Source organism: Pseudophryne corroboree, chromosome 5 (assembly GCF_028390025.1).
Source record: "Pseudophryne corroboree isolate aPseCor3 chromosome 5, aPseCor3.hap2, whole genome shotgun sequence".
NCBI lineage: Eukaryota > Metazoa > Chordata > Amphibia > Anura > Myobatrachidae > Pseudophryne > Pseudophryne corroboree.
The window spans coordinates 501,598,066-501,623,362 of NC_086448.1; the positions used below are offsets into that span (position 1 = coordinate 501,598,066).

Sequence of the window (25,297 nt, forward strand, 5' to 3'; positions counted from 1 at the left end):
ACTCCTGCAGCAAAAGTGTGCACTGTTTAATTTTAATAATATGTACTCCTGGCTCCTGCTATAACCTATAACTGGCACTGCTCCCCAGTCTCCCCCACAATTATAAGCTGTGTGAGCACAGTCAGATAAATACATAGATGATGCAGCACACTGGGCTGAGCAGTGCACACAGATATGGTATGTGACTGAGTCACTGTGTATCGTTTTTTTCAGGCAGAGAACGGATTATATTAAATAAAACTGCACTGTCTGGTGGTCACTGTGGTCAGTCACTACTAAACTCTGCACTCTCTACAGTACTCCTAAGCTCCAGTAAATCAAGTGTCTCTGTCTCAAATCAATCTCACTCTCTCTCTTCTAATCTAAATGGAGAGGACGCCAGCCACGTCCTCTCCCTATCAATCTCAATGCACGTGTGAAAATGGCGGCGACGCGCGGCTCCTTATATAGAATCCGAGTCTCGCGAGAATCCGACAGCGTCATGATGACGTTCGGGCGCGCTCGGGTTAACCGAGCAAGGCGGGAAGATCCGAGTCGCTCGGACCCGTGAAAAAAAACATGAAGTTCGGGCGGGTTCGGATTCCGAGGAACCGAACCCGCTCATCTCTAATATATATACACATCTGCTGAACAGAGGGAGAAACACAATACACAGTGATCAAGTCAGTCTTGGAATTTTTGTGACATTTATATATGGTTATTATTCCAAGAAGACCAAGCAGGCTTATTAAAGCACACTTGTGGATTCAACCACTTCTGAGATAACAAATCCTCGTTGAGAATAAACCTAACTGATCACTTTGAACCATACCCCTGATGAAGTCCCATGAGGCCGAAATGCGTAGGGTCATTCTCGGATCATTTTTGTAATTACCTGTACCTTCAAAAGTGAATTTCACCTAAAGAGCTACCACCTGCAGGGGTGAGGTGATAGCCTGACATCGCATCCTTTTGAAATTGGACAGGTTAAAATGTTACTATCTATGTTAATTAATATTTATTATTTGTGTTATGTTTTATAAAAATATGTTTTAGAAACCTCTGTTTCTATACCAGGAATAAACTTTCAGGTATCTAATGTGATATCAGTTTCCTGATCATTTTATTATATTGTGTAACAATGAGTTACCATTTGCAAAAAGGTATTCCACCAATCAAGGATACTGTAATATTAACATATTAGCGCACCTCAGGTACCTTTTCTTGTCTAACATATATAACTAATATATATATATATATATATATATATATATATATATATATAGTGGATGGACAAAGATAGGTCAGGTCAGTTTAGCCACTGGAGTGGATGGACACACAGAGCAGGTCAGCTCAGCCACTGGAGTGGATGGACACTGATAGGTCAGGCCAGCGTAGCCACGTTAGTGGATGGACATAGTGGACAGATAGGTCAGCTCAGCTCGACCACTGGAGTGGATGGACGCAATAGACAGATACAGTAGGTCAGGTCAGCTCAGCTTAGCCACTGGAGTGGGTGGACACAGTGGACACAGGTCAGGTCAGCTTAGCCACTGAAGTGAATGGACACAGTGGACACAGATACTGTAGTTCAGGTCAGTTCAGCACTTAAGTGAGTGGACACTGAGTGGACTGTGTATTTTAACACATACTGTAGTTCCTCAGTTTAATGGCTATTTTTCCCTGTACATGGAGACTTTCATACTCTCTAGGCTCCAACTTGCCAATATACAGTTCTTGAAGTCAGATTGGTCAGGTAATGTGTTGACAGACACACCATGTTTTACCTGTAGTATCCTTTACTAGTGTCTCAGTTTTAGCAAGTACCCCACTGCATTTATGTAAATATAGGCATTGTGAGTCTGCAGTATGATTGGCCAAAATAGTTAAAGTAAATAAATAATACTATTATACAATACTTGTTCTTTGGGTACAACTTGTGTGTGCTGTACCCCACTGCACTCACATCATATTGTATAAGCAGTGTAAGTTGTCATTTAAAAAAAAGATTCAAGTAAATAAATACTATACTTGTGCTTTAGGCAAAACTTGTGTGTGCTGTATCCCACTGCATTCACATCACATAAGCAGTGTGAGCGGTACTTTTCAAAAATAAGTCCAAGCAAATAAATAATACTATTATATACTATACTTGGATTTTTTGGTACAACTTGTGTGTGCCATTCCCCGCTGCATTCATATCACATAAGCAGTGTGAGCAGTTAGTTTTGGGGAAAAATTTCAAATAAATAAATAATACTATTATACTATACTTGTTATATAAGCAGTGTGAGTGGTCAATTTAAAAGAAAAGTTCTAGTAGAATAATACTTTTATAGTATACTTGTTTTTTGTTACAATGTGTATGCTGTACCCCACAGCATTCACATAAATATAAGCACTGAGTCAGTATTGATCATAATCAGTCGATAAAAGAGCAGGAGCAGCAACCAAGTATTAGTGCAGTTGCTGCTGCCAGTCGTGATAGTACTACAACATCTAGTTAAGGTGGTCCAGTGGGCAAAAAATCTAGGAAAGGGCACCTGAAATCAAAACATTCACACTTAAAAAGAGGGGTAGAGATGTCACATTAAAACCTGACAAATAAGTGTCCAAAAAAAAGAACACTAAGGCTGAAGAGAAAACTGTGTGTTCTCAGTCTAGGGGTGTCCATGTTAGCTACAGTATGTGTGAGTCTGACACTGCTGATACTGTACTTGTAGAGAAGACTCCTTCCACCATTTCTGCACCAACTGCAATTGTGGGGATGAGCAGTACAAATAATGTGGTGCTTATGACGATGACAATAGAAATTGAAGATGCTACTGTGGAAGTGGAACAGGATGAGGGGGGTATTTGTGTACTATCTGATGTTACTGAGGATAATGAGGAGGATGTTGATTATATTGTTTGTATAAGTCAACCACCAGTGGCAGCAATTCTTGCCCGTGAAAAAAACGAAAGCCATTGTAATGCCTGGTCATAAGACTAAAAAAGCCACCTCTTGGGTGTAGGATTATTTTTATTTAAATCCTGACAATATTTGTGAAGGTATCTGCTCCATTTGAGAGGCAAAAGTTAGTAGAGGTAAGGACATTAACCATCTAGACACCTCCTCCATGTAATGTCATTTGTGGTGAGTTCATGAAATTTATTTGACAAAATTATAATCATTTGTTGTAAATAACATCCTTGTCATCAACCTCCTCATTAGTGATTGAGGGTAGTCTTTCTTCAAAAATTGGTTTAGGGGTCCCAAACAAACAAAGCACGTAAGTCGCAAAAGTGTCAGTCCCTGTTGCTGAAATGCTTGGTTAAACTGTGCATGTCCTTTAGAAAAGTGGGAGGGTGGGCCCAAGGGCAATTCCATCTTGCATCACTTTTCTTTTCATTATGGGCTGTATTTGTGGGGGCATTGGGAACTGTCTTTGCATTACTAACACATTTTTAACAAGAAATGATGTGGTGCCTCACACATGTTCATTTTAATCAATCGTTCAATCAATCAATAAATCAACAATTCTTGAATTTTATGGCCTTTTTTCCTCTTCATCTCTTGATCTAGGCCTCACACATGTTATTTTTTAATTAATCAGTTGATCATTGTTGTATTCTTTTATGCCCTTTTTCTCTTCTAACTTGCTGCAAAACACAAGGTAAATATAGTCCACATTCCATTTAAAAAAAAAAAAATCAGATCAATCATATTTTACCTGCTTTCTGCTAGATTCTCCACCTCCATTTCCCTGTACTTCCCACAGGACTCTGAGCTAGTTCTTGATTAAAGAAAACATTCTTGGTTACTTTCTATCATGTCATATGGTTTATTAAACTGCCACCCTGTCTGCCACTGCAGTACCCCTCTGATTCATAAATGTGTCATATTTGAAGTTAAACCGCCATCTAGCTCATTGCAACCTTTTGGCCTACACTGGCAGAAAACAATATTGTGAGCTGTGAAGTGGTCAAAATTGACTGGAAATTACTGAAAATTAATGTTATTGAGGTTAATAATACTGTAGGGACCAAAAAAATGTTTTTATCATAAAAAAAAATACTGATCCAAAAGCAAAGCGACAACATGTGAGGGTGGTTTTGTCACAACCAAAACCAAAACATGAAATTACAGTAATACAGATCCAAAACCAAAACACAGGTGTCAGCATACATCTCTAATATAGAGACAATACAGACATAACAAGGCATTATATTGAATACTCTTTACCCTCATTAGGCTTTGGAAAGGAGCTTGCTGGATCAACATCCGGAGAGTGATTTCCGTTGTTGCCACTGTTATTGCCATAGTCAATTTTCTAACATCCTTGGATAACATACTGAAAACTTTTTGTTATCTAAGGAGTCACACAAAAAAGTATAATGAGTTGATACTGTATAGCACCTTTTTTAAAGGTTAGACATTAGCAACAATTTGTTTAATGGATTAGCCCAATCGAGTAGAGAGAAAAAACCTGTCCACACTACTGACATACAGTTATGCTGGACCTGCATAAAAGCAAAGTTGTGAGGACTCAAAGCCATAAATCGTTCAAAAACCTGTGCATGTTTTAAAGGTTTTCATATCCAACATGTAGCCCTCTGTTCTCAACCCACCATCAGCCCATGATACGAAGGGGCGGGCCACCATGTCATGCTGAAAGTCAGGATTCCCCATGAAGATAAAAGGACTGACTTATACTGTAGGAATTATGTTTATGTTTGTGTCTGAATATGATCCACAGTCTAAGCATAGTCATGACAAGTGGATTTGCCAATATTGCAGCAGGAATTTATTGATCAGTATTGTGTAAAAAAAAACTGCCAAAGACAGGTTTGTGGGAATTGTTTTTCCTGAAAGTTGAAATGTAGATTTTTGAAAGAGTAGTGTGCAACTGCACAGACTCCATTCTTCCTGTTCTCCAGTGAGGCTTCATGCCCTATACCAAGATTGCCACCAAGATCTCTACTGAGTATATGCAGGGCCCATCTTGAGAGACTGTGCGAGATTGTGTTAGAGCATCACATTGGAAGACACATATCTCCAGAAAGACCTTTATTCATAGTACCTGCAATTCACAGTGATTCTGTCACGGAATGAGCAATAATGTGATCCATATCAGGACCCTTGGGGTCTGCTGATGCAGGCATATGAATGACATGAGAAGGATGTAACATGGGCATGTTCATGGTTTTACAGGAGATTAGGTACACTAGTGATATGTAGGAACCATGGGCTGGTGATATGCAAGGATACTGAAATGGAACAGAAGCCACCTGGTCACCGGGTGACCTCTCACCTAATGATCAGAGAGACCAGTTAGGCCAGAGACCCATTCCAGAATCAACGCAACCCCTGGAACGCAACACAACACAGTACTAACAGTATGGAACTGGAATCCAAATCCGGAATCAGGGTCTTATGTAACCAGAAAATAGCTTGGTGTTCTGATGCAAGACCGGGTTCCGGAATCCAGATTAGGAATTCAGAACAGTAGAACAATCGAGGTAAAACAGTACTGGACAACAGAGAGCATAGACTTTAACCTGATCATGTACCCCAGGCCTGGAACCAAGACAACAGCACACAGTACTGGGAAACCGATAAAGGTCATGTTATGGCAAAATGCCATAACATGAGTGAACCACAGAGAATACAGTAGATAATACTTGCAAACACAGTCCCTAATATCTGGTACAATGCAGAGTGCAATCCACAAGAATGGTTAGCCGTGAGTACAGCAGCAGATGTGATGGCCTGCAGGTACACCGGCCGGGCTGGAGTTGGAAGCAAGTCTGTGTGCTGCTAGGAAGCTGCAGTGCTGATACAGTAGATGTTACAGAGGCAATGAAGTTCACTGAAAGCTGACAGATGCAGGATATCCAAATATACTGAGGATGTAGAAGATGCAAGATATGCATATATGCTGAAGATGATTGCAGGTACAGGATATACAGATATACTGAAGACACTTGCTGAAGCAGGATATGCAGATATACTGAAGATGATTGCAGGTACATGCTATGCAAATATACTGAAGACACTTGCTGAAGCAGGATATGCAGATATATTGGAAATGCATGCAGGTCCGGAAATCAGAATAACTGGAGATGTAGCAGATGCAAGGAATCCAGATATGTAAAGAGGCTGGAGGTGCTTAAACAGGTATAGGAGATGCAGAAAGTCTGGAGGTGTAGGCAGGGAATCCGGATATGCTGGAAATGTAGCAGCACACATCAGTACACATAGTAGCTGGAGACAGCGCTGAGCAGGATAGCACGATTAGCTGACAGCAGCACTGAGCACATAGAAGTGCTGGACAGGACATATGGATGAGCAGAAGACAGAAACACGCTGACACTGGAGAGTGACAGTGATATAGCCCTAGTAGCATTCAAGTAACAAAGACATGTGAGCAGGAACTGCTCCAGAGGGAAGGTGTTGCTCTAACCAGTAATCAGTTTTGACTCAGGTTTAAATAAGAACATGATGAAGTCCATTGGAGAATGAAGTCAGATGACCGCTGCAGCACAGAGGTTGGCTGAATAAATCACATGACAGAGTCCAAGATGGCTACAGAGAACATGCAGGATGTGTAGAGGTTAATAACAGATCAGAATTTCAGGATCACTGCTGTAAACATAGTAGTGTATTAAACAGCAACTAGTGACAATAGTAATTAGTAATTGCAGTCTGGGAATCACAGATGCATAGAGGATTAACTGAAACAGCACAATGATGAGATTGGAGACTTGCAGAGTATGCTGATATGACAGTACTGGGTTTGGTAAGTAATGCTAAGACCCTAATTTGTGACAGATTCCAGTGTTCCTGCACTACAACCCAGTGCCTACATACACTCATCAGCTGCTGAGCTGTATGCTACCCAGCTCAGGTGAAGCTCTGCTCCATGAGAATCCAGTGGCGTAACTACTGCCCCCACAGCCCTAGCTGTGGCTTGGAGGCCACCACTGATTTAGCGCAGATTGACATGCGGACGAGCAGTCCGCATGTCAATCTGCTGTCTCCCTCCTTCCCTAGCCGCTGCTGTAAGGAGGGACACAGAGGGCACAGCGCGCGCCTCTCCTGTGTCTCTCCTGCGTCTCCGGCGTGTCTATGAATGAAGTGCCCATTCGTGAGCTCTAATTGGCTCACAAACCGGCACTTTGTTTAACAGACATGCCGGAGATGCAGGAGGGACACAGGAGAGGCGCGCGCTGCGCCCTCCGTGTCCCTCCTTCACAAAACAGCGGGGAGCGGGAGTGAGCTGTACCTGGGGGAGCATATTTGGCACTGGGGGAGGAGGAGCATATTTGGCACCGAGGGGGCATATGTGACACTGGGGGGTATATGTGTACCTGGCACTTGGGGGGGAAGGGTGTATATATGGCATTGGGGGCATGTGTGTACCGGGCACTGTGGGGGAATATCTGGCACTGGGGGCATATGTGGCACTGGGAGCACAGCCCTAGCAACAAGCATTACCCCCTAGCAACGAGCATGACACCCAGTGCATGAAACCCCTGGCAACGAGCATGACACCCAGTGCAGGAAACCCCTGGCAACGAGAATGACACCCAGTGCATGAAACCCCTGGCAACGAGCATGACACCCTGAGCATAAAAACCCCTGGCACCGTGCATGGAACCAAGAGCATGAAACCCCTGGCAACGAGCATGACACCCAGTGCATGAAACCCCTGGCAACGAGCATGACACCCTGAGCATGAAAACCCCTAGCACCGTGCATGGAATCAAGAGCATGAAACCCCTGGCAACGAGCAGGTAATTTAAAAGTAAATAGAAGCCTTACTGTAAGACTTAATGTGTAATGGGCATTGCGGTGTGTGGCATAATGTATCACGGACATCGCGGTGTGTGTCATAATGTGTCACAGGCATTACTGTGTGTGGCATACTATATCACGGGCATTGTGGTATGTGGTATAATGTCTCAGGGTCATTGCGGTGTGTGTCATAATGTGTCACAGGCATTGTATGTGCTGTAATGTATCAGGGGCATTGCAGTGTGTAGCATAATGTATTACGGGCATTGCGATTCCTGTCATAATGTGTCAGAGGCATTACGGTGTGTGGCATAATGTGTCGGGGGCATTATGGTGTGTGTATATTGTGTCATGTGCATTATTGTGTGTGGCATAATGTCTAAGGGCCATTGCAGTATGTGGCATAATGTATACTGGGCTTTACTATAAGGAGGAAAAATGACAAATAATGTAAGGGGCATGAATCAGGATTATTTTTCTGGCCAACGTCTGGGCGTGCAGGTTGCAAAACTGGGGTATAAGGTAGTCTTTTCTTGCAATGCCACGCCCCTTTATGCAAAGTCACTCCCATTTCAACAAAGCCACTCCCCTTTTTGTGACGCGCACCGGAGGCGCGCGCAGGTTTATCCCTTTACTAGTGCCAATTATGGGGATGAGGGGGGGGGGGGGGGGGGGGGGCGCCGGAGAATTATTTGGCTTGGGGGAGAAAAATTTCTAGTTACGCCACTGTGAGAATCAGTGTGTAACAGTGAATATGGCTGTACCTGCTATCAATAACCAACACCACTGGTTAAGTAACTGGGCTGTTCATAGTTTGAGTCATCCGCAGGTGTATGCCTTTATAACCTCTGCAATATCAACACACACACACACACACACACACACACACACACACACACACACGTGATTTCCAGCATAGATCAGATAGCCAACACCTCAAATAGCGTAGCTGTGTTGCTTAACTGTAAGCAACAATGTTTGGCAGATTGGTAATGGGTTGTTGTTGTTGTTGTAAATTGATTAAGCTACTGTATTTCCTGGACATGCAATTCTACAACTAAAGGAGTGAAAGGAATTATCAACTAGATTGGCATCAGATTAGCTGAGCAGTATGGGTAAATCAGGATTTTGGTACTTACCGATAAATCCCTTTCTCCGATTCTACAGGGGCCACTGGAGCGCAGTTACAATGGGGAAATAGTAGGCAGTAATTGGGAGCTGGCACTTTAAAATTCTAACCCTGTGGCTAGCTCCTCCCCTACTATGTCCCCCCTCCAAGCCAGTCTACGTAAAACTGTGCCCGAGGAGAGCTGTAATAAACAAACTTGAAGGTAGAGGAGGTTAACGCCGCCATGTAAACCAGGATAACACAAAACAAACCTGGAACCTAACCTAACAAAAAGGTTAATCTGAACCAAACAAGCAGTCACATAGTGATCTGCAAACTGTTAAGCAAAAAAGGAGTATACAGCGCTGGGTGGGCGTCCAGTGGCCCCTATGGAATCGGAGAAAGGGATTTATCGGTAAGTACCAAAATCCTGATTTCTCCTTCATCCACTAGGGGCCACTGGAGCGCAGTTACAATGGGGACGTCCCAGAGCTCCCAAAACGGGTGGGAGAGCGCTGAGAGTCCTGTAAAACTGCTCGGCCAAACTGCGATGCAGATGCCGCGAAAGTGTCAAACCTGTAGAATTTGACAAACATATGTCGGCCCGACCAAGTAGCCTCCCGACATAAAGAAGTCATGGAGACCCCACGGGCAGCCGCCCACAAAGGTCCCACAGAGCACGTAGAGTGCGCTGAAATTGAAGATGGAGGTTCCCGAGAAGCTGCCAAATAAGCTTGTCTGATGGTCAGTCGAATCCATCGGGACAAAGTCTGCTTAGAAGCCGGCCAACCACGGCGAGCAGCATCGTATAGAACAAATAAGGAATCTGACTTCGGAATAGTCGAAGTCCTATCCACATAGATCTTGAGCGCCCTGACAACGTCCAACGATCTCGAATCCGGAGAGTCCACCGAGAGTACCAGAACCACAAGCGGCTGATTGATGTGATAATCAGACACCACCTTAGGTAGAAAAGACATGCGAGTACGAAGCTCGGCCCTATCCGCATGAAACACCAGGTAAGGAGATCGACAAGAGAGAGCCCCAAGTTCCGACACCCGTCTGGCTAAAGCCAGCGCCAGGAGAAGGATCACCTTCCAGGTGAGATATTTCATCTCCACCGATTTCAGGGGTTCAAATAATGAAGACTGCAGAAAAGAGAGGACCAAATTGAGGTCCCATGGCGCTGTCGGAGGGCGGAAGGGAGGCTGTATTCGGAGAACCCCCTGAAGGAAAGTCTGAACTTCCGGAGGCAAAGCTAACTTTTTCTGGAAGAATACCGAAAGAGCAGAGACCTGCACCTTTAGTGAACCCAGTCTTAAGCCTGCCGAAAAACCTGCCTGCAAAAAACTGAGAAGGCGGGCTAAGCGAAACACGGAAGGAGAAAATTCTCGACGTTCACACCAGGCTACATAAGCCTTCTAAATGCGGTAGTAGTGAGAAGATGTGACTGACTTTCTAGCCCGAAGCATAGTAGGTATAACCGTACGAGGAATCCCCTTCCTTTTCAAGATGGCTTTCTCAACAGCCACGCCGTCAAACGACGCCTGCTTAAGTCTGGATAAAGAAAAGGACCCTGTTGTAGTAGATCATCCTGCTGTGGCAGGGGCCAAGGCTCGGCTACTGACAACAGGTGTAGGGTGGAGTACCAAACCCTGCGTGGCCAATCCGGAGCCACCAGGAGGACCAGAGTGTTTTCTCTCTTGATGCATTGTAGAACCCGCGGCAAGAGCGGGAAAGGAGGAAAGAGGTAAACAAACCGGAAATTCCAAGGAGCCGTGAGGGTATCCACGCCCGCCGCCTCCAGGTCCCTCGTCCGAGAGTAATAAAGAGGCAACTGATGGTTCAGGCGGGACGCCATGAGATCGATTTGTGGTTTTCCCCACCGGCGGACCAGTTGCCAAAACACCTGGGGATGGAGTGACCACTCTCCCGGGTGCATGTCCTGTCGGCTTAGATAATCGGCTTCCCAATTGTCCACTCCTGGAATGAATATTGCAGAGAAGGACAGAGCATACTCCTCCGCCCAGAGAAGGATGTTGGTGACAAGGCAACTCTTCTGTTGTCGGAAACTGGCAAACCCGTGGAAAAAAAAAAAACCCGCTGGGGCAGTTGTTCCTGAAAATAGAGCTTGTAACCGCAAGTGATTAGATCCCGGACCCAAGCGTCTGGACAGGACTGTACCCAGACCTCCTTGAAATCCCACAGACGAGCTCCCACCTTGTGATCTCCCAGGTGGGAGGGAAGCCCGTCATGCGGTGGTAGTGGTGGAGGACTTAACCTCTGACTGGGCTGAGGCAGCGGAACCTCTGCCTCTACCCCTATGGCCACGGAACGTAGAAGCTCCTCCCCTGGCCTTGAAACCTGGAAGGGGCACGAAAGGATCGAAAGGAGGGACCCCTAAATGGCCTGCGAGTGGCTGGAGCAGCAGAAGGAAGATAAGTCGACTTACCACCGGTGGCCTGAGAGATCCAGGCATCCAGATCCTTACCAAACAGAACCTCACCCGTAAAGGGCAACGCTTCTGCTGCCCTTTTGGATTCTGTATGCGCTTGCCACTGCCTGAGCCAGAGAGCTCTGCGGGCCGCAATTGCTAAAGCGGAAATTCGAGCTCAGAGAATACATATGTCCTTGGACGCTTCGCAAAAGATAAAGGGCTGATTCACGGATGTGTTCCGCCAACTGTATCAATTGATCCGCCGGCAATCCAGAGGACAAGTGCTCCGCCCAAGCTTCGATCGCCTTGTTGACCTAACAACCTACCTGCGCCGGGCGATGCAATACCCCCGCCGCCGAGTAAATAGTCTTCAAGGTGGATTCCAAGCGAAGTCGCTCTTGGAACCGGTAGGACCGTCTTTTTGGACAGATGAGACACCGAAGGATCCACAATCGAAGAGGTCTCATAACGTGTCCTGCTATCTGCGGGAAAAGGATAGGAAGACAAAAGTTTTCTTGATACCTGAAATGTCGTGTCTGGATGTTTCCAGGCTGCCGTTATGAGCGCATCCAGCTCCTCCGAAACAGGAAAGGTCACCGGCAAGAATTGGTTGGTACCAAACCTTGAAGGGCGTAAGGCGTCCTGCTCCGTCTCCTCCACCTATAATACTGAACGAATAGCAGTAATAAGAGCCTCTATACACTGCGCTACAGGTTCAGAGGGCAGCTATAATAAAAAGTAAGTGCCCCCAGTGCCCCCTGTCCCCAGTGTAACTCCGCTCACTGTGTCCGTTTTGCCTCCTTCGACCGCGCTGCTGCCTCCGAAAATAACCGCCAGCGTGCGTTGTGCCCGGCGGAGCAGAGCAGGACTAAGCCCCGCCCCTCTCCACAAAGGCGCCAAATTCAAACCTGCAGCGCGCCTACCGCTGGATTCCCATGCCGGCTCTGTGAGCCGCGCTGATCGGGGATCCGAGCGGGGGGCGTGAGCCGCAGCCGCCGGAGACCAGCAGTGGGAGCGGGGAGCCGGAGCAGAGACACAACGCAGTCTGATCTGCGGGGGGGAGCTGAGAGCGGGGGAGGGGAGGGCTGAGATCATACCCTGCAGAGCAGCAAAGTTTACAACACAATATGCATTACCAAGTACATAAAATAACAGCCACCTGAATTAAAGTACAGCCTTTTACTCACCGCTGCTGCTGTTGTTCTTGGTGGAGCGGCCCGACACGCACCGCACGCAGCGGTGTCCGGCCGCATATACTTACCGCTGCCAAGCTGCCGGAAACTTCTGCCGATGGAGCGGCCCCGACGCGCCGCACGCAGCGGTGTCCGGCCAGCTCTGGAGTGCTCAGTGTCTCCTTCAGCCGGGGCCCATCCCGAGCCGCACGCAGCTGCGATGGGACCCCGCCGGCAGCCTCCCGCGGTGCAGACTGGCAGTGGCAGAGCTGCCAGTCTGTGTGTGTAAGTAAGAGAAAAAAAATAAAAAAATTCTTCAGAGAAGACCCAAGGGAACCAGCTCCCTTGGGCACAAATTAAAGACTGGCTTGGAGGGGGGACATAGTAGGGGAGGAGCTAGCCACAGGGTTAGAATTTTAAAGTGCCAGCTCCCAATTACTGCCTACTATTTCCCCATTGTAACTGCGCTCCAGTGGCCCCTAGTGGATGAAGGAGAAATATAGCAAGGGCTATAATAATTTGGGGAATTAAATAATTTTCAAGAGGCTTACATTGCTTAAGTAGGAGAGACAATGAGCCCATCCCTCCAGATACCTTTGCATGTTACGTATTGCTTTGGTAATTTTGAAACTATAGACACTGACTAGGTTTTTGTCAACTGAATATCTAAATACAAATGTAGCCATGCTCATCTATCTTCTGTGTGGTGTGTAGTGTGAAAAACTAGTCGCATTTCATTTGCCTGCACCTTGTCGCAGCATGGTGTATTCAGTCACAGTGTAATGAACTAAGGGGGTCATTCCGAGTTGATCGTAGCTGTGCAAAATTTTTGCACAACTACGATCAACTTTCCAGACATGTGGGGGGACGCCCAGCATGGGGTTAGTCCACCCCGCATGTCAGTCCGGCCCCCCTCGCAGAAGTGCAAAGGCATCGCACAGCGGCGATGCCTTTGCACTTCAGGAGTAACTCCCGGCCAGCGCAGCTTCAGCGTGCTGGCCGGGAGCTACTCCTCGCTCCCTGGCCCGCAGCAGCTGCGTATGACGTCACACCCCCGTTCGGTCCGGCCAAGCATGCGTTGGCCGGACCGCGCCTACGAAACGGCGGTAAACGCCGCCGTTTCTCCCCCTCCCGCCCATCGATTGCCTCTGCCTGTCAATCAGACAGAGGCGATCGCTGTCCTGCTACGGCCTTCGGCCGTTCCGCATGCGCAGGTGCACAAAGGCGCCGGCGCATGCGCAGCAGGGACCCGTTCGCTCTGCTGCGTGAAAACGCAGCAAGCAAACGGGTCAGAATGACCCACTAAGGACCTAATTCTGAGTTGATCGCAGCAGCAAATTTGTTAGCAGTTGGGCAAAACCATGTGCATTGCAGGGGGGGATGTAACATGTGCAGAGAGAGTTAGATTTGGGTGGGGTGTATTCAAACTGAAATCTAAATTGCAATGTAAAAATAAAGCAGCCAGTATTTACCCTGCACAGAAACAAAATAACTCACCCAAATCTAACTCTCTCTGCACATGTTATATCTGCCCCCCCCCCCCCCTACACTGCACATGGTTTTGCCCAATTGCTAACAAACTTGCTGCTGCGATCAACTTAGAATTACCCCCTAAGTCTCCGTCGAGTGCAATACTGGTGTTTGTACACCAGGTGTCACATTTGAAAACCATATGTGAATTCTCTATTGTAAAGTTTAATGATGCTTGTAGTTTAAGAAGTACTTTTTTGGATGATCACTACATTAGTTAGAAATGTGAACACAGAAAAAGATTCAGTGTCTCCAATGCACACAAAGAAAAGCACAGTTCAGAGGGGTTCACTACGGCTGGCCGGCGGTCGGGCTCACGGCGACCAGCATACCGGCGCCGGGAGCCCGACCGCCGGCTTACCGACAGCGTGGCGAGCGCAAATGAGCCCCTTGCGGGCTCGCTGCGCTCGCCATGCTACGGGCACGGTGGCGCGATACGCGCGCCACACTATTTTATTCTCCCTCTATGGGGGTCGTGGACCCCCACGAGGGAAAATAAGTGTCGGTATGCCGGCTGTCGGGCTCCCGGCGCCGGTATACTGAGCGCCGGGAGCCCGACCGCCGGCATACAGAAGACCACCCGTTCAGAGTTCTACACAGCTCTCTAAAAGAAAAAAAAAGATTACAATCAGCGATAGAGTTGGAACACACAGCACCATAAAATAAATTACAATGAGCAACAGCACTATGTCACTGCAGGTGTCATACACCTTTCTCCATAGCTCTCTTGGTATAGTGGTATCACCGATGGTTACCATGCCCATGAGCTAGGGTTCACTTCCTGCAAAGGACGTACTTGTACTGTATATATGTGTAAAATTAGGAGCTTTATGAAACTGGTTAGAAGAAGTGCGGAACAGATGAAGATCGACAGATGCCTGGCATAAGTGAGCTGTCAGTTGCCAGTAAGCTCTGCTAATGTCAGGCATCTTTTCTTGCCATGAATGCATCTTATTCACATCACTTTGCAAATAGGATGCACAAGCATCTTCTGCTGATTAAAATGATAAGTGACATGCCTATATTCTGTGTGTGAGTCCGTCTGTATCTGCATACGAAATGCTACGTTACAGTGATTTTCTGGAAAACACTGTAATGTAGAATTTCATTAGCACATACATCCACAGTCTCACACTGAATAATGGCATGCTGCATATCATTTTAATTAGCATACGCTGCTTGTGCGTCCTATTTGCATAGTGATGTGTATAAGATACATTTATGTCAAGAAAAGATGGCAAACATTAGCAGAGCTGCCCAGCAACTGACAGATCACTCATGCCAGGCATCTCTTGATCTCTAGGTGCATGCACAGTTCTAACATGCCTTACAAATTAATGTGCCTTCTGTGCCTTCTGGGTTCCCTTCCTCCAACTAAAGCCAGCAGAATCCATTCAATTACATACAGTAGTGTACCAGCCATGTTGTGTTTGTCAATTATTAAGCAGTATACCCAGTCCATGAAATCACAAGTCTCACTGTAGATGGGATTAGTGTTGGTGGAGACTGCCTTTTAAAGCAATGGGGAGGCCCAGGAAGAATTATTTCCATAATTTTAAAAGCCAAACTTGTATATCTGTGTTAAAAGTAGTGTTATATCTGTGTAAAAATTAGCATTCACATTTTTATTCTAATTTTCCCAAAACAAGTTCTGTCATACTTTGTATGCAGACTCAGATGTGTACACAGATGTGTACACAGTCACAACAACAAAAAACAGTAAATGATACTTTTTACACAGATATACACGGTCGGTACACTACTGTATGTAAATGAATGGCTCATGCTGTCATTTACTAAGCAGTCCACGCAATTCGTGAAATCACAAATCTCACGGGGTGGGATTGGGGGTGGGGGAGGCTGCCTATTAAAGCAATGAGGGAGGCCTGTGAAGAAGTACAGTAAACTTAATCTCATAAAGATAAGACTCTCATAATTTGAAAAGTCACACTTGTATATCTGTCTAAAAAGTAGCATCTACTGTTGTTGTTTTTTATTATTGTATATCTGTTTGCGTATTTGCGTGTCTGAGTCTCTATACAAAGTATGACAGAACTTGTTTTTGGAAAAAAAACTTTGTATGCTACTTTTTACACAGATATAAGGCTACTTTTTTTTTTTTTTTTTTTACAAATATTCAAGTTTGGCTTTTCAAATAACAAGAGTTTTATATTTATGAGACTGAGTTTACTGTACTTTTTCTTGCTTTTAAAAGCAGCCTCAACCACCACTAATCCCACCCTGTGAGACTTGTGATTTAACAGACTGGGTTGACTGGGTGTACCACCAGGGATGGCTCTGCATAAATTATTTTTGAACGTCAGTGCACAAATCATGCTGATTAGAAACCTCAAAGCTCCAAAGCTCTGCAATGGTACAAGACATTGCATAAAAATGCCCATGTCATTGAAGTCACTACATGACAGAATATGGAAAAGGAGAGGATTTGCAATAACCAACAATAAGGCCCAAGGTTAATTTTTGAAGGTAGCAGGTATTGACCTGCAAACTCCTTGCTATTCCTATGGGCATTTGTATGTGGTATGTTCAAGGGTGGGGTCTTCAAACAACCTTTTAATTCTGGTCTTCTAATGGAAAAACAAACAATATTGTTTATACCGCAGTGTTGAGGTAACAGTATCTAAATACTCTGCAGAAATGGCTAGATATGTCCTTTTCATGGCCAAGACCATGTTAGGAATCAGTGGGGTCCATTTCAGGATCAATGAAATGGGGTTATAGCCCAGGACTATGTAAAAAAGTGAAGGCTGCAGATGTACTTCAAGGTGCATTCTCAACCAGGACAATGCCGGTTATCACTGCTAGTATTCAATATGAAACTAATACCTATTCTAATAAGGGGATGCTATTGAGAAAGAAAACCTCAACTTCCCCAGGTAGCACATGCTCTTTTCTTTTCAAATTGTCAGTTCCTGAGTAAGGTGAATTGCTTGCTGTTGCCAGTGGAGACAAAGCACATTCTAAATTAAATAGATTAGCATGAAAAGGTTGTAACAGCTAAGTGCTCTCCCAATTAAACCATCTTCTAATAGGGTCTAAGGGTATAAATATTATGGTTAAAAGTATTACCTACCTTTTCTATCTCAGTTGCAGTGTTTCCTTTGGATCCTTTAAAACCTAAAGCCAAGGAGTACGACAGACATATTGGTGAGAAGATAAAATTTTCTGTCTTCCTCTGTTCAGTAAATTTTTTGAAAATGTCCATCGATAAAGCTGTATTTGCCTGATGAAAACCCTCCATTTTCTGAAAGAAAAAAATGGCTTATGAAAACTGTTATAGTATCTGAAATACACCTGTGACACAAAACTATGCAACTGTGAAATAAAAAATACTGAATGCATGTTAATGTTGTACCCCCCATGGTCTAGGACAGGGTTGGGGAACCTTTTACCCACCAGCTGTTGTTGAACTACATATCCCAGCATGCTCTGCAACAGTTTTAACAATGCCAATTAGCAAAACTGTAGCAGTGCATGCTGATATGTGTAGTTCAACAACAGCTGGAGGGCCAAAGGTTCCCCACCCCTGGTCTAGGAGCTCTGCTTCCCACTCCCTGTTTAAACTACTGTATCATCTACTTATTTCCTGGGACCAAGTAATGTCAGGGGAACCATTAGGAAGGATGTGGTAAGAATAGTATTGGGCATATCTATTGATTACTCTAAAGGACATGGTGAGCAATGATAAAAGATGAATATTATAATTCCACTTAGGCGCTTTCATATATTAAGATGTAGTCCAAACTTACTTAGGCGCTTTCATATATTAACATGTAGTCCAAACTTCATGCAGGCAAGTATCTATGCTTTAGCCACATAGGGAAAGTTTCATTTCGTTCTGTTTTTCAGACCTGGAGAATATAGATGCCCCTTTGTCTACCTCATTCATATATCATAATGAGGAGGCACACAGTAAGCCACTGCTTAATGCGCTTTTGAAAAAGGCCAGCATCCGAAACGCGATAAGCGGTGGCTTACTGTGTGACCGTGTTACTGGGACCTTGGCTACACCTTCTCTCATCCCGCAGCTGGTAGGTTAAAAATCCGGAGTTGTGACTGTCATTTCTGGCTGACTGTTACCAACTTCTCAGACTGCTGTTGGGGGAGCATTAGCTGTATGGGACCAAGGACAGGTCTAATTGCATTATTTGTTTGCTATATTTTTTATTTATATGAGTGCATTGTATTTTAATTAAAAATTATCCTTATGTCTTTTTTTATATGCCTTCTGCCTCCTCATTGTGATATATGAACAAGGTAGACAAAGGGGCATCTATATTCTCCAGGTCTGAAAAACAGGAGGAAATTAAACTTTCTCTGTGTGGCTAAAGCATAGATACTTGTCTGCATGAAGTTTGGACTACATGTTAATGTATGAAAGCGCCTAAGTGGAATTATAATATTCATCTGTCTAAAATCAATCCTTTTGGGGAAAAAGGTGAATTTTTCCCCTATATTTTTTCATTGGCTGCACTTATATATTTTATTGTGCACATTCAGTGTACTATTATATTTTACTAGAGCCGTGATAAAAACTAGGTAAAAACAGGGCCATCTTAACATATAGGCATGTTGGGCAGCTGCCCAGGGCTTCACAATTCTAGGGGCCACCAATCAGAGTGCTTACAGCCATTCACTGTATGTAAGCATATGGAGAGACCACAGGAAGGGCATGTTAAAATTTGTTTTTATTAGTTCCCATGAATGTGTGTGTAGTGGGCCCAGTGAATTGCTTTCAAAACAAAAGATGGTTGCAAACTAGCGCTGCTTTAAAATACTAAAATTTTAAAACTTTAAAACAGAAACTTGAACAGCTATGTCTTCATCCAGAGCAACGCTCAGATGTTCCCCCGTCATCAGAAAGACACTCACTTTATAGTTCTGTCTTGCTTTCCCATAAAGGTATCTTTCTGCCAACAGACATCAGGTGTATATTCATCTAAAACGAGCTAGGCTTTTGGAATAACACTTACATTAGTGTCCTGTCTCGCGTGCACAAAAAGGTATCTTTTGTATCCTTCCCAGTACAAACGGCAGGAATCAGGCAGATCGGTGATTCTTTCAAAAACACACGATTTTATTCATCCAATAAAACAGATAGATGATCAGACGTGATAACTGGTAGTAACTTCAACGCGTTTCGGGGATCCCCTCCCCTTCCTCAAGAAGTAATGTGTCCATTCTGGTTATCCCAGATATAGTCTAACTTGAAATGGTCACATGGTACTATCTGACCAATCATACATAAAACCAATATACACAGCTGTACATATAGCACAATTAGGTGTCCTAAAAGGGGAACAACTTTCAAATATAATCTTTGTAAACATTCCTATATCCCATTAAGTAATACACAATGCTAAAATATTCTTAAAACGAACATGTATTATGTAACGTTGACACAAAAAAAGGAACATTAATGATCACGTAATATGCAATCGTCAATTACACTGAACATAGGTATAATTAGTTTGCCAGCCTCGACATACTCTAAGAAGTTTTCACATTCAAGAGCTGAGCAGCAAGATGCTTAACCCTTACTACATTTGGTGCGCTCATATAGAGCGCTTGGACGGAAGGCAGAACTGATATCCGTTTATCTACAGCGCAAAGAGACGCGCTGAGCCGTAAATTAAGTAATGAGACAGGTACCCATTAAAGCGCTGATATAGAGCGCTGGATTAATTAGTATGGTTTATGACTATACGATAAGTGAAAAACCTATCTGGCATGAGAGCTGTTAAATCCCTGAAGGTGAAAACAACTTCACATATCCTCATATATATATATATATATATATATATATATATATATATAAAACAGAAATAATATAATGATGCATTGTAGACAACAATAGTCGCTGGGCATCAGAATCTTCATATGGCTGTCTTTAACGAAGCTGTGGTGTTGAACAGTCCTTATGTCCATAAATCGATTTCCATGATCCACATTAGCCACGTGATTTTGATAACAGTAATTCAAAGACAGAAAAGAACAAAAAGAAAGATTTTAAAAAAAACAAGCTAATATATGATCTTCACAGAAACCATTTTATCTCGAACTCTAAATTCAAACCACTTGGTGATAGGGTTTTTAATTGGTGTATGGTTTTCATTTCTGTTTGTGCTAAAAGTTTTTCAGAATTTTCGAGTTCTCCAATTGTTTTTAATGACTTTAATGCCCATAAAACTTTTTAACCCTTTGAGACTGCAGTTATGTTTATTTTTAAAATGGTTAGAAACACTGTGCAGCTCATAACCTTTTTTTATATTTCTAGTGTGTTCTGATAGGCGTTCTTTAAGCAACCTTCCTGTTCTGCCGATATATTGCAAGCCACAATGGCATTCCAATAAGTATATAACATTCTTAGTGCAGCAGGTAATAAAGTCTTTAATGAGATATGTGGTCTGTGTTTGATTAGATTTATATTCTATTATTTTTCTTTCGATGCTACAACTTCTGCACATGGGGCAAAAACCACAGCGGAAAAAACCCTTAGCTGTAATTCTGGTTTGCATTCTTTCAATCGGTAATGCACTTTTAACCAGAATATCATTTAAATTCTTGGCTTTACGATAAATGAATTTAGGTCGATCCGTAATATTTCCAGACAACAGAGGATCCTTCATTAAGATATGCCAATATTTCCCAATTATACCCTCTAGTATATTGAAAGTTGTACTGGGTTATGAATGCAACTCCTTGATTTACATAAGGAATGGAGTTTTTCCTATTACTTAAGATGGTTGAACGTTCTAAATCACATGTATTAAGACGTGCTTTTGTAACTGCTGCAACATTATAACCTTCATTGAGGAATTGACTTTCCATGATTTCAGCATGTAGATCATATGTACTTAAATCCGTACAATTCCTCCTTAATCTTCTAAACTGGCTTTTAGGTATACTTTTTAGCCAGTTTGAGTGATGATTACTGTTAAAATTCATAAAGGAGTTGCAGTCTGTCGGTTTTGTGAAATTCCTTGTGACTATTTTGTCACCCTCTGTATATATACATAGATCCAAGAAATGTATCTCTGTGTTACTAATATTAAATGTTAATTCAATATTTTTGTTATTTGAATTGAGATATGTGCAAAACATTTCTAGAGATGGTCGATCACCGTCCCATATAAACAGGACGTCATCTATATATCTCGTCCAGAGCACTAGGCTGGCACCCCACTGGTGGTCAGACCAAATGGTCTGATCCTCCCAGTGGGCCATAAATAGATTGGCATAACTTGGTGCCAGCCTAGTGCCCATCGCCGCGCCGAGCCGCTGTAAATAAAAATCACCTTCATACCAGAAAAAATTATTACGGAGTATAAGAGATACTCCTTCCATAATAAACTGTGTATCCAAAGTTTGGACACTGATATGAGTTAGGAAGTATTGGAGAGCTTCTATACCTTGGTCATGTGAAATGATAGTATACAAAGACTTCACGTCCGCTGTAACTAAAAAATAATGTGGTTTCCATTGTATAGCAGTCAATTTGTTAATAACTGATATAGTGTCTTTCAAATAAGATCTTGTACCTACTACAAGGGGTTGAATTTTATAATCTAAGAATTCTGATAAATTGAAAAGAACAGAACCAATGCCAGCCACAATGGGACGGCCTGGTGGTTAGTCCATACTTTTATGGACCTTGGGCAAAATATATAATGCTGGAATTGTGGGATTTTCAATCTGTATATAGTTCTGGTTTTCCAAGATCACAACTCCTAAAGTTGTATATAATCCCAGAAATACATCTAATTTCTTTATGATTGCCACAGATGGATCTCCTTTCAGATTTTTATATGTGGTTGCATCTGACAACTGACGTACCAATTCTGTGTGGTAGTCATCCCTATTAAGGATGACCCCCCCCCCCCTTTATCGGTGGGTTTAATCACAATTTGGTCATTCTTTTTGAGAGTACCTATGGCTTTTCTTTGGTTTTTGGTTAAATTACATTTTTTAGGGGGCTTAAACTGAGTCTTGTCCAGATCTTCTTTGACTAGTCGCTCGAAGGTTTCGACAAAACACCCCTTTTCATGATTGGGGAAAAAGGTAGATTTTTTTCTTAAAAACCTTCACACCATCCGGCCCACCATCTGGAGGAGTGTCAGTGTTTGTATTCTCCGCAAAGAATCTTTTCAAGGACAATTTGCGGACAAAACACTGCAAATCTATATATGTTCCAAAATTATCAAGTTTACTAGAGGGGGCAAATTTTAGACCCTTTTCTAAGAGATCCTGTTCATCTCTTGACAAAGTGTAAAAACGAGCTAGGCTTTTGGAATAACACTTACATTAGTGTCCTGTCTCTCGTGCACAAAAAGGTATCTTTTGTATCCTTCCCAGTACAAATGGCAGGAATCAGGCAGACCAGTGATTCTTTCAAAAACACACAATTTTATTCATCCAATAAAACAGATAGATGATCAGACGTGATAACTGGTAGCAACTTCAACGCGTTTCGGGGATCCCCTTCCTCAAGAAGTAATGTGTCCATTCTGGTTATCCCAGATATATTCTAACTTGAAATGGTCACATGGTACTATCTGACCAATCATACATTGTCAGAAAATAAAAGATTACATTTGAAAAAAGTAATCAATCAAATCAATCCAAACGATCCAGTATTGGAGACTACACATAATGAACATAGTAAATCTAAGGTAAATAACCTCAGTAATTACACTTTGTCAAGAGAAGAACAGGAACTCTTAGAAAAGGGTCTAAAATTTGCCCCCTCTAGTAAACTTGATAATTTTGGAACGTATATAGATTTGCAGTGTTTTGTCCGCAAATTGTCCTTGAAAAGATTCTTTGCGGAGAATACAAACACTGACACTCCTCCAGATGGTGGGCAGGATGGTGTGAAGGTTTTTAAGAAAAAATCTACCTTTTCCCCAAACATAAAAGGGGGTGTTTTGTCGAAACCTTTGAGCGACTAGTCAAGGAAGATCTGGACAGGACTCAGTTTAAGCCCCCTAAAAAAGGTAATTTAACCAAAAACCAAAGAAAAGCCATAGGTACTCTCAAAAAGAATGACCAAATTGTGATTAAACCCGCCGATAAAGGCGGGGGGGTGGTCATCCTTAATAGGGATGACTACCACACAGAATTGGTACGTCAGTTGTCAGATGCAACCACATATAAAAAACTGAAAGGAGATCCATCTGTGGCAATCATAAAGAAATTAGATGTATTTCTGGGATTATATACCAGTTTAGGAGTTGTGACCTTGGAAGACCAGAACTATATACAGATTGAAAATCCCGCAATTCCAGCATTATATATTTTGCCCAAGGTCCATAAAAGTATGAACCAACGACCAGGCCGTCCCATTGTGGCTGGCATTGATTCTGTTCTTTCCAATTTATCAGAATTCTTAGATTATAAAATTCAACCCCTTGTAGTAGGCACAAGATCTTATTTGAAAGACACTATATCAGTTATTAACAAATTGACTGCTATACAATGGAAACCACATTATTTTTTAGTTACAGCGGACGTGAAGTCTTTGTATACTATCATTTCACATGACCAGGGTATAGAAGCTCTCCAATACTTTCTAACTCAAACCAGTGTCCAAACTTTAGATACACAGTTTATTATGGAAGGAGTATATCTTATACTCCATAATAATTTTTTCTGGCATGAAGGTGAATTTTATTTACAGCTGCTCGGCGCAGCGATGGGCACTAGGCTGGCACCAAGTTATGCCAATCTATTTATGGCCCACTGGGAGGATCAGACCATTTGGTCTGACCACCAGTGGGGTGCCAGCCTAGTGCTCTGGACGAGATATATAGATGACGTCCTGTTTATATGGGACGGTGATCGACCATCTCTAGAAATGTTTTGCACATATCTCAATTCAAATAATAAAAATATTGAATTAACATTTAATATTAGTAACACAGAGATACATTTCTTGGATCTATGTATATATACAGAGGGTGACAAAATAGTCACGAGGAATTTCACAAAACCGACAGACTGCAACTGCTTTATGAATTTTAACAGTAATAATCACTCAAACTGGCTAAAAAGTATACCTAAAAGCCAGTTTAGAAGATTAAGGAGGAATTGTACGGATTTAAGTACATATGATTTACATGCTGAAATCATGGAAAGTCAATTCCTCGATAAAGGTTATAATGTTGCAGCAGTTACAAAAGAATGTCTTAATACACGTGATTTAGAACGTTCAACCATCTTAAGTAATAGGAAAAACTCCATTCCTTCTGTAAATCAAGGAGTTGCATTCATAACCCAGTACAACTCTCAATATAAACAACTAGAGGGTATAATTGGGAAATATTGGCATATCTTAATGAAGGATCCTCTATTGTATGGAAGTATTACGGATTGACCTAAATTCATTTATCGTAAAGCCAAGAATTTAAAGGATATTCTGGTTAAAGGGCATTACCGATTGAAAGAATGCAAACCAGAATTACATCTAAGGGTTTTTTCCGCTGTGGTTTTTGCCCCATGTGCAGAAGTTGTAGCATCGAAAGAAAAATAATAGAATATAAATCTAATCAAACACAGACCACATATCTCATTAAAGACTTTATTACCTGCTGCACTAAGAATGTTATATACTTATTGGAATGCCATTGTGGCTTGCAATATATCGGCAGAACAGGAAGGTTGCTTAAAGAACGCCTATCAGAACACACTAGAAATATAAAAAAAGGTTATGAGCTGCACAGTGTTTCTAACCATTTTAAAAATAAACATAACTGCAGTCTCAAAGGGTTAAAAAGTTTTATGGGCATTAAAGTCATTAAAAACAATTGGAGAACTCGAAAATTCTGAAAAACTTTTAGCACAAACAGAAATGAAAACCATACACCAATTAAAAACCCTATCACCAAGTGGTTTGAATTTAGAGTTCGAGATAAAATGGTTTCTGTGAAGATCATATATTAGCTTGTTTTTTCTAAAATCTTTCTTTTTGTTCTTTTCTGTCTTTGAATAACTGTTATCAAAATCACGTGACTAATGTGGATCATGGAAATCGATTTATGGACATAAGGACTGTTCAACACCACAGCTTCGTAAAAGACAGCCATATGAAGATTCTGATGCCCAGCGACTATTGTTGTCTACAATGCATCATTATATTATTTCTGTTTTATATATATATATATATATATATATAAAAGGATATGTGAAGTTGTTTTCACCTTCAGGGATTTAACAGCTCTCATGCCAGATAGGTTTTTCACTTATCGTATAATCATAAACCATGCTAATTA

The 25,297-nt window shown here is 42.6% G+C and overlaps 1 protein-coding gene across 3 annotated transcripts in view; it reads right to left on the minus strand.

The window, feature by feature from the left end:
• Positions 1-25,297, minus strand: part of LOC134927913 (serpin B5-like) — a 201,677-nt gene that overhangs the window by 101,039 nt on the left and 75,341 nt on the right. For all 3 annotated transcript variants that reach the window (XM_063923028.1, XM_063923029.1, XM_063923030.1), the window contains exon 2: positions 17,101-17,271. In XM_063923028.1, coding sequence (XP_063779098.1) covers positions 17,101-17,271 — 171 coding nt within the window. The remainder of the gene's footprint in view (positions 1-17,100; positions 17,272-25,297) is intronic.